The following is a 15,794-nucleotide window of genomic DNA, read 5'->3' on the forward strand; positions in this document are numbered from 1 at the left end:
ATCTGTGAGCAGGGCATGGGCAGCTGGCATAGGCTGTGGAGCTACAGCTCAGCAATGTCACGCAGAGCCTGACTGCAGCTGTCCAGATGCCCTAGGGAAGGCTTTTTCCTTCATGGTGCAGGATCCACAGGGCTCTGGCAAATCCACCAAGACGGGGAAATTGATTGAGGGGGATAGAAAAGGGGGGCTCTTCTAGGGGAGAACATAGGCAGCTTGTTTATTCCATTGGAATGGGCTGGCTCAGGGGACTTGCCTGTGCCAGGCACCGGAGGTGACATGGGGAAGGAAGAAAGCAAGGTTCCTGTGCTAAGGGCCAGGCACACATAAGCCCCACAGCAATTGAGGGGGGCGATCTCCAGAGCCTTGGGAAGCTTGTACAAGAAGGCGGTTTGGGTTACATCTGGGAGATTAGGCAGGATTATAATCAGTTAGAAGGAGGAGGGCAGGGGTGAGCAGCTGGGTGAAGTTACTGACACCAGCAGGTCTCAGTAGAGGGCAGTGGGCAGCAGTGTGGCCTGCGGTCTTACAGAGAGCTGGACTTGGAATGTTCAAATGCTGACCTGGTGAGCAGAGGGGCAAGTCTGGGAGTTCAATGCAGGGGGAAATGAAGCTAGGAAACTGAAGACTTTAGCGAATTTAGGAAGAAAGAGCGCTGTGTCATTGGCTCTGCTGGGCATCTTAAAGACAGTTAGGGGAAGGTGGGTGAGAAGGGACACTCTGACACTTTGTGTTCACCCCAAGATGATGAGTACAAGGCAAATAAAGGAGGCTTGTACAAACTAATGTTTTTATGACTTCTAGATGTATCATACATTCAAAGCAGAAAATATACATACTATAAGGAAATGAAAATCATTTGAAGTCCTTTAATCCACAGGCAAACATGTCACATTCTGATCTATTTCCTTCCAGTTTTTTTTTCCTATGCTTAAGTAAAATGCAAATCACCCTAATGAGTGGGCCCTTTGGCTGAGAAGGAAGATGGTGCATAGAGTCTGGTTTTGGTTCTCTTGAGAGAGGGTGAAACTTGGCAGTGGGTAGCCCCAGCTGGGGCAGTTGCCACGCCTGAGGCTACATTCGCCATTCCAGACCTCCCATTTTCCTAGAAAACAAAATTGTTTTGTTCTGCCCTGCACACTTAGGTCCAGATTCTGGCTCTGACAAGACAGAAGCAGCCAAGAATGAAAGCATCAAAAACTGGGACCATTTTAGGAAAATGTGACTTCATTGTCACTTGGAAACAATACTTTTCCTCCAGGGCCAGGTATTCTGAAACTGGTTGCTTCAGCATAGAACACCTGACATTCCAGTATCCTTTATGGAGGATCTGTGTCTAGGTGAACTATCCTTGGCGTAGTCACTGTGGTCTCACCGTGTGCTCTGCAGTTACAGTAGGGCTATTTTTCCATATCTTTATAAAAGACAAACTGTGTTCCTCAGAGATGGGGGTGACCCATGGGGGATTCTTAGAGGACAATACTTCCCCCAAGCTCCTGCCTAAGAGGAGCAGCACAAATGTCTGTAATTTGAATTCCTGCCCTACCAACTTCCTTCCAGAATCTTTAAGATGTCTGATCTGGTTCTGAGTACAGATCCAATGGGGAGGGGGTGGCAGTCTTGATTACTGTTTCCTCATGGAAGGGGAGGCACCCTCACAGTCACTGAAACATGCCTAGTCTACAACAGTCTTTCCTTTTGACTTGGAAAAACAACTGTGCTGAGCCCCTCTGACCCTCACTGCAGGGGCCCCATGAACCGGTCCCAGGATTAAACCAAAGAGTCCACATTCCTCTCTGGCAGGTGCAGGCCCCACCCGCTCTGGACAGCCAACTGATGGGCACATTTTCATTTTCTAATACCAGGACTGAGCCTTTCTCAAGGGTTGAGGGGCTCACCCGGGTGCTAAGGCTTGGAGATGGCACTTGTCATTCTGGGAGTGTAGAACACAGCCCTCTCTTCCAGTCACCTCTCTGTTGCTCCTTTCTTCTATATACAAATGATGCAAGCATTGAAATATGTATTTGTGCTCTTTTTTCTTTCCTTTTTTCCAAAAGAACATTTGAATCCTGGATGAAGTTTTAGCTATGACTTGACAAGTATATAATATAACCCAGTGTACTTGAATCTCAGCCCTGAGTCTCTAAAATGGGAAGGGTAACACACTCCCACCAAGTCCCAGACCTGTGGGCCTCTTCATGTGCACACATTCCTCAAGGTTTACCGGTCTTTCCCTGGTCTCTCTGAGGATGTCACGGGCACAGAGCCCTTCACTTGAGCCCTTCTCCCAGCTATGACTAAGTAATGTCTGTGTAGTTTCCTGCTGGAAGTCTGCCTCTGGCCCCCATGGGCCATGAGCTCCTGAGTTTATTTACATTTCCCTGATTGCTAGTCAGGCACAACACCTTTCCATAAGCTCATCAGACTTTTGGATTCTTCTCTCATGGTTTTTATTTTTTTCTGGGGTGAAAGGATGTCTTGCTTATTTTTAGTTAGATCAGTTTTTTTCAGTGTTAGGGTTTTAACCAAGGTCTCATGCACAATAGGAAAGCACTCTGCCACTGAGTTGTCTCTAGCCCCCTTTTCACTCTTTGAGATAGAGCACTACTCTTTGAGTGTGTTCCCGACACATTGTTGCCTATTAAGGTCTTACGGGTCCTTCTGCCTCAGCTTCCCAAGTAGCTGGGATTACTGAACTGCAGCCCCAGGTTTGGCTATTTTTCTTACTGATTTGCTCAAGCTTTTAGGTTTTACTATTTTGATTCTTTTTTACTATTTAACATGTATTTAGATATTTAAGTTTTGACTCTGTAATAAAATTGGGATTTTCCTTTTTGATTGGTGCTTCTTAATTATCCTTACCCCAAGGCCATGAAGATATTCTTCTATATTCAGTCATATGGACCTTCTAGCTTTGCTTGTCATAATCCCCTGGAATGCCAAGAATGAATTTTTGATGTATGGTGTGAGAAAATTACAGATCCAATTTAGTGTTTTTCCCATGTGCATTTCCAGTTGCCCTTGAATGTTTTATTGAAAAGGCCATCTCAAGATATATAGGTTGTCTTTAATACACTGCAAGTGTCCATGTGTAGGGGCTATTTTCTGACATCTAGCTCTGTCCTAATAGCCTGTTAGTCTGTCCTTGAACCACACTGTATTAATAACCACTGTTAAGAACTACTTGTGTTTGGTAGGCAAATTAGACACTTTTTTAAAGAACACTATTTTTCCTGGTCTCATATACTTCCAAATAAATTTTAGGACCAGCTTATCAAGGTGTTCACACGCAAATCTTAGTTTTCATTAAGATTTAGGAAGAATTGTTTCAGGATCGAGTATATTTGTCAATAAAATGAAGGCAGTTTTCTGTTTGTCATCAGTGTCTCTGCTTAAGGTTTTGTGCTTTTCTCCATGGTTTTTAATCTATCTTTATATATTTAAGATTCTTCTCTATCATTATGCGTCTTTTCACTTTTAAGTTGTGTGTGTTATTTGCATATATATTACATATACTTGTAGAAGCAAAAATAGTTTTACCATATACCTCTCACTGCAGAACCTTATAACCATTTTACATTGTTGAAAACTAAAAAAAAAAAATACAACACTATTGGACTGTAATGTTGTCATTTTCCCAGTTTAACTACTTTACACTCCAAGAAACTAACCATTACAATTATTCATCAAGTCCTTAGTATCCTATGGCCTGCAACTTATTGGCCTTGCTGCTTTTGAAGAATACTCATCCTATATCATTGCTACTCTGGGTGTGTCTGATATTTTCCCAATATTAGAATATGTTTATAGGTTTGGTGGATGTCATTAAGGCAAGGTGCTTTTCTTTTCATTCATCAACATAACATGATCTATTGCTAGCAGTGTTAACCTTGACTATATGGGTAAGTAACTCACTGTAACTAACCTACTGCTTCTTTATTATACCTAGTCATTAAGAGCAATTCACCAGGTCTACAGCATTCAGGGAATGAGGAATTTTAGTCTGTCTCTTGCAGGAAAGTATCAGAGACTCTGTGAATGCGTTAAAATCACTAAAGCAATTAAAATTTATTTGAGGACTGAGGATGTAGCTTAGTGGCAGAATACTTGTCTAACATGCACAAAGCCCTGGATTCAATCAATGTCACTGGGGAAAAAATATGGGGAGGGGGGACTTTGATGTTTTACTTAAGATTTCACCTACTAATTTTAGCATTCATCCATGGATTTTTCTTGAAGCAAGAATTTCTATGGTATACTCCTAGTTAACTCATTCCTTCTATACTTATGGGAATCATTCTGTAAGAAGGATCTTCATTTATTTTTCAATTACTTATAAGTATAGACTTGGCAACCTGTGTCTTTTCAGGTATAATCGAGTATTGTTGTTCAATTTTTTCTAGCTTTGGCTAAGGGTATATGAGCCCTTTTGATATGCTTTTGTTTCAGGTTTGTTTTGTAGTTTTCCTGTTAGCCCCAGAAGTGTCCATCCCTTTAAAGAGAAACATTTGCTTTCACTGGAATAGTAACAGTGTTAGAAGATACGATCTGGACACTGAATGTGTTCCTTGGTGTGAAAGAGTAACTACTGACATCTCCTTTCAGCAGGTAGAACTAGGAAATGTAAGTTCATAACTGAAGTCTATCTACATCCATGTTTCGCTGTATGTCTCTATATGCAGCTAACCTTGAGTTTATACTGTTTCTGACCGAACAGTTCATCCTTACTTGTTCCCAGCTCTCATTTTCTAGTATAGTTACTGGTTTGTTTAACCCTTGATTTCACCTACATGAAACAAACTTACTACAAGAATATTGTGTTTATGAGAGTGGGTTTTGTTTTTTTTTTTTTTTTTTTTTAGTTGTTTAGTGGCCAAACCAAACATTCTTTTTAAAATCAACAGGTCAACTCCTTTCCCCTATCTTCAATGCTGTGTAATATATTTGCAACGTAAGAATCCACTCATCATGGTGTACTTTCTGTCCTGGGGACCTCCAATATTCTGGTTGATTTTTTTCCCCCATTTGTATACAGGAATATTTACTTGAAAGTTGTATAGTCCTATGGATTTTTCACAATGTTTTAAATATTATACAGAGAAGTTTCTTCTCCTAAAAATGTTCTGGATTGGAGCCTTTTAAAGTACTCTTGAAGTGAAGTGTCAGACTTCGTTGATTCCCCATGGGAGGCCTTACCCTTTCTGAAGAGTGGATGAAGGGGATTGGGGGGGGGGGGGGAAGGGTGGAGAGGGAGTGGAAAGAGAGCTAGCTGTGTAAAATGAGAAAAGATTATGTTTAAAAAATTCTTAATAAAAAATTAAGTACTCCTTTCTCCCAGGACACTAACAGAAACTGAATTGTTTCACAGCCCATGAAGTTTTGCTTTTCCAAGAATGTCTTAGAAACTGAATCACGTAGTTTACATCCTGTTACACCTTGCTTCTTTTACTGCTCAGCAAAATGCACTTGAGATTTGTCTATGATGTTGTAGGACTCCTCACTCCATCTTGTTTTACTGCTGAATATTATTATCCCATTGCAAAGTAGAACAGATATATAATTTGTTTATCCATTTAAAATGCTGTTGAAAAGACACCTTTGGTTGTTACTTGTTTTCTGCAATTAGAGGTGAAGTTGCATATATATATATATATATATATATATATATTCATGTACAAATTTTTGTGAACATAAATGTTCCATGCACTTCGGTCATAAGCTATATATATGTCTATAAGAGACTATGAAGCTTGTTCTTCAGAACAGCTCTGCCTCTTTGCATTCCCACCGGAAGAACATGAGGACTGTAGTTGTTTTGCTTCCTTTGGCTGCTTGTTGTTATACTATTTTTGATTTTATGGTTTTTTTCCACGATCATAATAATTTTCAGTGTTATCTCATTGTAATTGAAATGGAATAGGTGAGTTTCTACATGAATAGGAATTTCCATAAATATAATGGGCTTTGGCTGAGCACAATTTCACACACTTATTTGTAATTCAAATTTAAAAATAATCTATTTACTTTAATGTGCATCAGTGTTTCGCCTGCATGTATGAGGGTGAGGGTGTCAGATCTCGCATTAAATACACGTGTGAACAGCCATGTAGGTGCTGGGAACTGAACCCGGGTCCTCTGAAAGGGCAATCAGTGCTCTTAACCACTGAGCCATCTCTCCAGCCCCTCTAATCTACTTTTTAAGATGGCTTGTTTGCTTCATTGTTGTCAAATCATGAGCTTTCTTCTTTCTAATGCTCTGAGCACAAGTCCTTGACTGAGTAAGTGATGTGCAGCATATCTGTGATTGGTCTCATTGTCTTCACAAAGCAAAGGGTTTTAACAGTTGTAAACCCTGTTGTTACTCCTTGCTTCTTTTACTGCTTGGCAAAATGCACTTGTTGTAACAATAATTCATTTATTTCTAATTATGATGAATTTTTCCTTTTTCAGATTAAGTTTTTGGTGTTATATCTCAATTCACTTTCAAATCGAGAATTTTATGTTTTCTCAAAAAATTTCTTTAGTTTTATGTTATATTTCAGATTTTTAAAAAGTAAAACTACACATAGTCTTGAATTACCATTTTATGACCACTAAACATCCCTTGCATTAGGTATAAATGCTAACTGTGTTAAAATTTATACATACATACAGATGTATGCCCACATTTGTATGTTTATATTGGAAATAAATGTAAAAGACTGCTGTATTAGATGTGGGAAACTCATTTCGTAAAGTAAAAGTATCACTGTAAAAAAACAAGACAGTCTCTATGATAAAACAACCTAGTATTAAAAGACCAAATATAGACTAAGAAAGATATTTGTGCTTTATGTAACATAAGGTTATTATCTCTAATGAATTAAAAGCTCCTTTTAAATGAATGCCAAGCAAATAGTATAAACAGGCAATTCTGCAAGAAGAATCCCAAACGAGCCAGAAAGCAGTAAGTGAAGGTGAAAAATGAGAAAACCTCCCCCTCCCCAAGGCCAGGACATTGTGGAATTAAAAAGGGGATGGGAAGACTAAAGAGGAGAACTGTAGCAAAACTGACTTCTGGACATGACAGAACAGCTGCGGGCTTGTCTACACAAGATCAAGCCAGTCAACATTCTATCATTAAGTGGGAAGAGGTTCATGAATCCCACAAGGTTCTTGATAAGCTAGGGGCTTATCAAGTTAATGGCTTCTGGGGAAGGATAGTCAGTATTTCTTTACGGTTCTGACTCCTGGCAGAGCAACCACACCCCAGTGGATAGTCCCATACCCAGAAGTATATGAGCAGCAAAAACTGAAGTTGTTGGGTTATTAAATCTTAAAACAAGAGGATACAAAGTTGGGGGGCTGGGAGGTAGATGAGGATGGATCTGGGAAGAGATGGGGTGACTATGATCAAAATATATAAAATTCTCAAATATATAATAATTTTTAAAATGAGAAAACCTCAGTTTTTAGCCATGCTTAATGGGCCATGCAAAGAATAGGAAAGTTGAAGGGGAAGAAAAAATTGCTACAGCTTAATAGAAGAACAGCCCCAAAACACTTATTAATACCAAAGACACACCATCTCGCTTTTAACAGTAAAGATGGACAGTGCATCACTGTCTGACTGGCATAAAACTATGAGACTGAGTGTCCATAAAATATAGGATGGGTAAGTAAATTGTGGGAGGTCTAAACTATGGGCTATTATGCTACCAAATGACCATTAGATGCATAGCTGCGTAATTGCATACCTAATTGTTCTGAACAGTTAGAAAAGATGACAAGAGCAGAGGTTCATTCAGGTGTATAGCATCACATATGTGCTATTGGGATGAATAAAGACAGGAGCCAAGGATCTGCCTGGCAGGTGACACGATAATTGAGGACCACTATGAATCTTGCATTATTCCACTTGTTAGAAGTACTCAATTACTCTACATCAAACACTTTAAATGAAAAGTGAGTTGAAAGCAAACACTAGTAAGCTGGAACAGCCGTGAAGACTGGTCTGGATCAGTCCCCTGAGCTATATGAAGTCAGCTATTGGGACAATTTGGGGGCCTCCCTCAAAGACCTGGTTAATACACCATCACGGCCAGAGCTAGGAGTTCAGTTTGTGATTCCTGACAGGCAGAGGTACTAGCACTCACTCCTTCTTGCTTGGCCCATTGATCTGTTAGTGTCATGTGTGTAAACATCACAATAATAGCAGTCAGTGCTTCTATTTGTTCTTGACACAAATGTTTTGTGTGAAGCTAGTGAGAGGTCCAGAACCTGATAGGGCAGGTCCTCAGTTCTGGAGCTCAGTGCCAGGGCAGCTGCCACTGATAAAGTACCTGCCTTTATCACTCAGTCAGAGATGTTGAGGTCTCAGGTATCTGGGGACCAATCTGCACACAGATTCACCTATTCTACGCCACTCAGTGTAAACCTGATGGGTGAGACTGAAACGTCTAAGCTTAGTCTCCATTCTTCACCTGACATTAGGAGTGCACAGGTTTATCCCATAGCAATAACAGGTTGAGGTGGGCATTTCTGTCCAGCTCTGGTGCCCCTTCATGATCAAGTTTCTACTGACGCCTAATGAGCTGTTCTCATACCTTCTCCACAGTAAGGAAGAGCCCTACACTGCTGGAAGTAAGCACACCCCACTTCTTGAGAACAAACAGCTTTGCTGAGGACCTGGACCTGGAAGGAGAGACACTGCTGACCCCCATCACCCATGTGTCACAGTGAGTATCCATTTTTGCTCACAGAGGCTGAGGCTAATGGGAACTGCCTGGCATAGGGTAAAGCTTATCCCACTTGCTACGTTCACCTAGTACCCAGAACTTACTGCCTATCCTTAAGAATAGGCCACTGGCTGCTGGGTTTGGCCTCAGGGCTTGGGCAGGAGAGGAGAGCAGGGGCTTTCCCACCAAATCTAGAAATATGATCCTCTTGTTTTGACTTATGGAAAACCAGACTGATCATTTTCCACTTGTTTTCATGCTTTTGAGAGTCTGAGAAAATAGTTTTTCTCTCCCCTGTCCCCCCCTCCACCGCTCCTTCAAAAGAGTCAACTTTGTTTTTTTGAATTTCCCCATGGAACTTTGGCCAGAGCCATGGGGCAGATGCCGGATGATGTCTGCCAGTTGCTGCTACTGTCCTCAGGGGCTCCTTCAGGTGGAGGAAATGGCTGATTTTCCACGCCTTCCAGTTGGCCTTCCCCTGAGGCACAGCTGGCCTGGGACACATGCCCATCCTCTCCCCTGTTGGGGCCCCCAACACGGCATCACCAGGCCAATCCCCAGAATCCAGCCATGGTCTGATTTCTCTGCAACATGTGACTCAAATGTCCCCACCAAGCCCAGTCGAGCCAGCCATGTGGTGGAGGCAGGTCACTTGGACACCTTCTGGCCACTGCACCACTGGGTACTCTCCTGGAAAAGTGTCCTTGTATCAAGGTGTTAGTGCCATACTTGTGGGATTTACATACTGGGACTCTTTCATTCTTTCTACTGAAATTCATGTCCTTAGCCTTGTGCGCTTGGTCATGCTGCTTCTGGCCTATGTCTAGATTTCTTGCCTTTGCTGTCTTCCTGGTACGAGCTTAGGTTTGCAGTGACTGAAGAAACTGGTGATGAGGGTTTCTTAAGTAACCAGATAGCTAAGCTGAGGCCACCCTGGGGGGAAGGCAGCCTTGTCAAAAGGGATGATTATGATCAAACAAGCCATGGCCCCTATCTTCCCAGGCTACCCAAACTCAAAGGGAGGTTACCAATGTCTCGTTTTTAAGATGTAGAGAGTGTTCATGGGTTCAAAAAGAGATATCAAGTTATTGAGAATCAGGAGTCATTCTCCTTCCTAAAATAGTCTTACTGGCTGGCTGTATTAACAGGGAGGAACAAAGGTGTGAGCTGGTGTCTATGGGTAGAGCAATAGCATACAATGTGGTTAAGGCTCTCAATAAATTAAGTTCAGGGTACTAGAGAACTCAAAGTGTAAACACTGGTGTCTGGTGGTTGGTGTTATATGCCATATGACAGTGCCTGCTTAGGAGTAGGGACAGTAAATAGCACCATGGCAACCATAATAGGCCCCAGAGAACTGCCTAAGCCTGGAGAGGCCACTCGGCCTTCTTACACTCCTAATCACTCAGCTCTTGTTGGTGCCCATTTCATTTTATTCTTATGGCCATGGAGTAGCCTCCAGACACTAAAGCAGTTGCACCAAGAGAGTACAGGGCTCTCGACAAACTATCCATCCAGATAGACAAACATGCCTCGCAGTTCCTGGCCACTGTGAAGCGCCTGAAGGAAAACACCAGTGGGGTCTCACAGGAGGGTGGAAAACTGGAGATACATGCTCATAGTTCAACCCATAGCTGCCCTACAATCAATCACCCCTTTGTGGGCAAAAGGTCACCTGTGCTGGTATGAGGACACTCAAAGCTCCTGGAGCCAGACATTGCCCATCTGCTCCAGACACAGACCTAAGCCAGTAAGACAACACTGCTCGGAGTACTAGTCCATTTTCTATCTCTCCTCTGAGGAAACAGAGCCTGATATGTGACTCTTTCCTGGCTACTGTGTCACCATCTATCCAGGTACCAGAGCTCTTCTCAGGTCTGCACTCCTGGAGTCTCTCTGAGTAGGAGATGGAAAGTCTTGACCCAGTCAAGTCCCCACCCAGGAACACACCAAATACAAAAGCCACAATCTGAGAAGGTGGGAAGGTATGAAAGGAGCCCATGGTGGTACTAAGTTAAAAGACCTAAGGCAGGGGCTTCTCCAAAAAGATACGATCTGGTCAAAGCAAAGTTGAGGGTCAGGGATGAGGTTATGGACACCCACATATTCAGAAGTCAAGTGCCATCCTTGCTGGAAGTCCTAGCAAAGATGATCCTCACAGGCATGATTGTATGGGTCCTAGAACCCTATGTGCTTTCAGGACTACTGGCCTTTCCAAGACCCCTCCCCATCCTGGGGGAACACACAGGCAATCATGGGTACTGTATATGGGGTCCACGTGCCCACACCAGGACTGCATTCCTTTGCTTCTTGCACAGTCAGCTTGCTGATTGATGTCTGTAATTAAGCTAGGCTCCAGCAGCTCAGTGATGCAGCATGGCTCCCGTGGGCAACTGGCCCTATGAACCTACACTGAAAAAAGAGGCACGCACCCTGGTACGTGTCTACCAGGGACAGAGATGTGTACTAGGGTCTTGCAGGGGGCAGAGTGGGTGGGAGGCAGTTGCAGAAAAAACAGATCCATTTTTCTTCAGCATTTTACTGATGTTAAATGTATTACCATGTTGGGCCAGTTCCAGAATTCAAATTAAAAGCATAAATAAAGACACATTTTGTTTCCATCTCAAGCTCTCCCCACCCAGGGGCCCCAGGGAGGTGAGGTCACTGTAGCCGTGATTATGGGAAGGTCCCTGGGGCTGGGTGAAGCTCCTCTCTTTCAGAGCCTGTTGGCCACTGATAGTTTGGGGACTGAGAGGCCAAGATGCTGGCCTACTGAAAAACTAGAGAACGGCTGGTAAACAGGGAAGGGTGCTGAGAAGACAAGGCAGCTTCTCTGACCCCAACTCAATAGGCAAGTACCAGCAGCTCCCCGAGCACTTCCCAGGCCTTATTCAGCTCTGGGCAGCTGGACCTCAGCCTTGCAAACATATTTCAGTCAGATGCTGTCTTCCTGATTCTAACATCATTGGAAGGGAGCCCTGGACTCTTCAAGCTCCCTCAACAGGAATCCTCTACCCAAAGCCTTGCTCCAGGTTTCTGAAGGCCAACTATGAAACAGAGAATAGAGACTTTTGTCAATACATGAAGGAACTACCACAAGAGATGGGGGTAGCCTTATACCTAATAGTTTAAATCCCCAGGACCCTGCTTACTCTGGGAAACTGGCGAGGGCTTGTATGCATCCATTGCCTTGTGTGGTATCCCACCAGTTGAAAAACCCTCATCACTCCTGCAGCCATTGGAGACACATGCATTGTCCAGTGTCTACTCAGCCTTCCTTTTCCTGGGGACACCTCTCACATCCTCTTGAGATAATCATAAAACCCCCAAGTAACAGCTCCCTGACTCTTAGCCTGGGGCTGGTAGGGAGCATAGTGTCCACGGCTTCTCTTGGTCACTCCTTTTCCAGCACTCCCCAAATTCCAGGATGAAGGACCCTAAGACTGCCACCTCCGACACAGAAAATATATCTTAGCCTTGCCTGAGATAAAATAAAGTCTCCACGTAGCACCTATAAATAAAAGCTAAAGGACAGTAGGTGTGGCCTCAGTGAGTTTTTCCTACAGCCACTTCACCCCCACCCTTCAGTTGATGTAGCAATCAAAACTTGTCTGGAACTTACACCTTTGACCTATCAGTTATACAAGAGATACCCACGATGAGCATCCCCAAAGGCCAAGCCTACCACAAGTACAGCAGTCTATAGCTTAGCCTGGCTCTGTTATACAGTTTCCCTGAAGATTTCTTCCAAGAAGTTGGTTCCTGACCCCTCTGACTTTTCTGTTGTGACATTTCCAACTGGCAGCCTCAACTTCTATTTACTAACCAGCCTGTCATCCTACTCTAAAGGCACAGAGTGGGAGTGGGGATTGGGGGAGAGCATTCAGGGGCCACCTAGTTCACCAAGGTGGGTGGAGCAAAGTCTAGAGGGCAGAGGGAAAATAAGAACGCAGGCTAGGGCATTGCAAGAATCCCACCAGGTGCCCATAAGCACCTCCCGGGCGAGCATGTGCTTGCCGGGCCTCCTGTGACATGACAGCTTCAAAAATCCTTGAGCAAAACCAGCCCCACGTGCGTTAATTAGAATTTCCATGTCTTCAACTTTCTCCTGGACCCTGCAGAATCTCACGCCAAGACGTTTGAGTTTCTCTTTTCCAGGGAGGCCCGCTGTGGCCTGGCTTTCATCCACATCACTACTAATGTCTCCTGAATTCTGCGTTTGTCAGCGAGGCTGGGGCCAGCCTATGCCTTCTGGAAAGGGGGGCATTAGTGGATCAGGAGGCTAGCTCTTCTGATGGGACAGTTTTGCTTGGGATGTTCAGGGCCGAGAGACAACGAGGGCCTGCTGTGGCACCCCAATGAGCGCCCATTTCTCTTACTTGGCTTCTCAGCCTGCAGATGTTGATGGGAGCAGACTGAAAGGCCATGTTGGGGGCAGTGTCCAGGAGGACAGGGAAGGGGCTTGTCAAGAACAGATGAGACCAGTTTGTCTTTCCAGACTAGTGTCCTGTCTTCTGTGAATCTCCAGACCACCTCTGTCTGCACAAGGTGCCAAAGAAGCCTCATGGGAGCCCTCCCGGGAGGGCTGTGCAAGGCTGTATGAGTCACAGGATCCCTGTCAGAGCCCCACACGGCCCCGGCCAGGCTCAAACCCGTCTCTGAAATGCACGGGGGATTAAATGTTCTCCTAATTAAATTAAAAGCGAGGCGGAGTGGCTCAGTGGGAAAGAGACGGGACTGGGAATTGAATGCCCTCAATCTGGCTCCCAGCCTGCACTGGCCCAGCTGCAGGCAGCCCCCAGTGCCCCCTAGTTTCACTTCCTCCATCCAAGCACAGGAAAGGGATGCAGAAACCTCTCAGAACTGTTCTGAGGGACCTCACTGGCTAAATGGATGCCAGTAGAGAGCAGTAGTATGTACAGTCAGAGAGAAAACGTGAGAGAGCCCCCAAACGTATCTCCTGAGAGCTGGAAGTAGAAACTCAACTATATAGGGCCTGCTAAAGACAGCTCCAAGGTGGTTTGTCAGAGTACTGAAGTAATATATCCTTCTAAGCAAGGTGGTAGCCAGGAAGCAAGCCCAGTCCCTCTGTGTACATAAGTTGTGTCTCCAGCAAAGCTCAGAATACAGTCTTCTACAGGGCATCATGCTATAAACCTAGAAAGGGAACACACCAAAAGAGTAAAGTACACAGATCTCCAGTGCAAATGACATTTTCCCTACTTGAGACCGAAGCATCCAGGGGAAGCCCTCTAGATCTCACTTCCTATCATAGCCATGCCACGAGCAGCCATAAGCTCACTTCCAGCAACAACAGCCAGCTTTGCCTGTGTTTGAAATCTACATAGATGGATCACACAGCACATACACCCTTGTATCTGGCACTTTCATTCACTGTGATGTCTAAGAACCCCCTTTGTAGGGATGAAGAAAACAGTGGTCCCAAGAGCCTGCTGTTCTCTGGCACTCCACTCTGTGTGACCTGTGTTTTGCTTATTCATTTTACTACCCATAGCCACTGGGCAGGTTTTGGTAGTGAGTTACTAAGAATATTCTGTGCATGTGTCTGGTGAAAGTTATGGTGGTCTCTGCTAATTGTATGCCTAGGGTAGCAGTGCTGGGTCACCGAGTGACTGGATGTTTCCCATAGCAGTCACCCCAATTTTTACTCCTGCTGGGAAGCGTGTGAATATTCTAGTTTCTCTACATCCTCTCTCTCTCTCTCTCTCTCTCTCTCTCTCTCTCTCTCTCTCTCTCTCACACACACACACACACACACACACACACGAATTTTCACTGTTTCCCTTTTAGCCTTCCTGATGGCGTCAACTGGTAATTGTAATTTGCAGTAAGCTGAGTCCCATTCGACATTCTTGCTTGGTCACATCTATCATTCTCTATCAGTCTAAGACTGAGAGCTGTTCTTCAGTTGCAGTTTTGTCTATGTTCTGGGTGTTCTGAGTACGAGTCATTTGTCAGATGCACAGATACACACATGCATTCTAAACACTGCCCCCCCCCCTTGCAGGCTGCCTTGCCTCCTCTCTTGGTGTCTTTTGATGAACAGAAGGTCTTAATTTTAATGCGGTCCAGTTAATCAAACATTTCCTCTCTGGATAGTATTGTTTATGTCCTACTTAAGAAACTTTGACTACTCCAAGGTCATAAAGATATTCTGGTTTGTTCTAAAGCTTTAAAAGCTCACCTTTCACATGTAGATCTGCAGCACATCTGGAATCAATTTTTTTTTTTGTCCTATGTGAAGTCAAGGTAAAGATAAGCTTTTTCCTCCACTTGGACATCCAGTCTGATACAGTACCATCCTTTTCCCACCATCCTGCCATATCAACATCACTACAAATCAGCTCACTGATGGCGTATAGTTCTATTTCTGGACTCTTCCTCAGTTCATTTGTCAGGTTCAGGTTGTTCTCTTTGGCCAGGGCTACCCTTTCATGACCATTGCAGTTTACCAATTAAGACTTGAGGGCTAGAGTATGCAGGGGCCCCATAGTTGTTCTTCACGACTAGCTCTGCTGTCTCTGAAAGGCCTTTGCTTCAACATACACATCAGTGTCTATGAAAAAAATGTCCTCTATTTGGGCACAAGAAAAGGGGGTATCTACACTATGGTCCTCTAGATGGGCACAAGAAAAGGGGTATCTACCCTATGGTCCTCTAGATGGGCACAAGAAAAGGGGTATCTACCCTATGGTCCTCTAGATGGGCACAAGAAAAGGGGTATCTACCCTATGGTCCTCTAGATGGGCACGAGAAAAGGGGGTATCTACACTATGGCCCTCTAGATGGGCATAAGAAAAGGGGTATCCACTGTATCAGAGCTCTGGGAATCATGGCCTGATTCTTTAGTTAGGGCATCTTCCTTTTCTTCCTGTGTCGTGTAGTTTTCTGCATGCCACAGCTTTTCAAACTTCTCAGCTAATGGTTGGGTTTGGTGTAGGCTCACAATGGCTAAGGACAGTGTCTTCCAGGAAACCCTAGCAAGCTTGGGTCATTCAATCCTGCTCACAGAACCCTAAAGCAGTTTTCTCAACTTCTACAAGCTACAGTTAAATACAT

At 44.0% G+C, this 15,794-nt stretch overlaps 1 protein-coding gene across 2 annotated transcripts in view; it reads left to right on the forward strand.

Moving 5' to 3' along the window:
- The window catches only part of Kcnq1 (potassium voltage-gated channel subfamily Q member 1), a 321,067-nt gene that overhangs the window by 145,872 nt on the left and 159,401 nt on the right, over positions 1-15,794 (forward strand). For both annotated transcript variants that reach the window (XM_038335391.1, XM_038335401.1), the window contains exon 11: positions 8,594-8,714. In XM_038335391.1, the coding sequence (XP_038191319.1) occupies positions 8,594-8,714 (121 nt within the window). The remainder of the gene's footprint in view (positions 1-8,593; positions 8,715-15,794) is intronic.

This window comes from Arvicola amphibius, chromosome 1 (genome assembly GCF_903992535.2).
Source record: "Arvicola amphibius chromosome 1, mArvAmp1.2, whole genome shotgun sequence".
NCBI lineage: Eukaryota > Metazoa > Chordata > Mammalia > Rodentia > Cricetidae > Arvicola > Arvicola amphibius.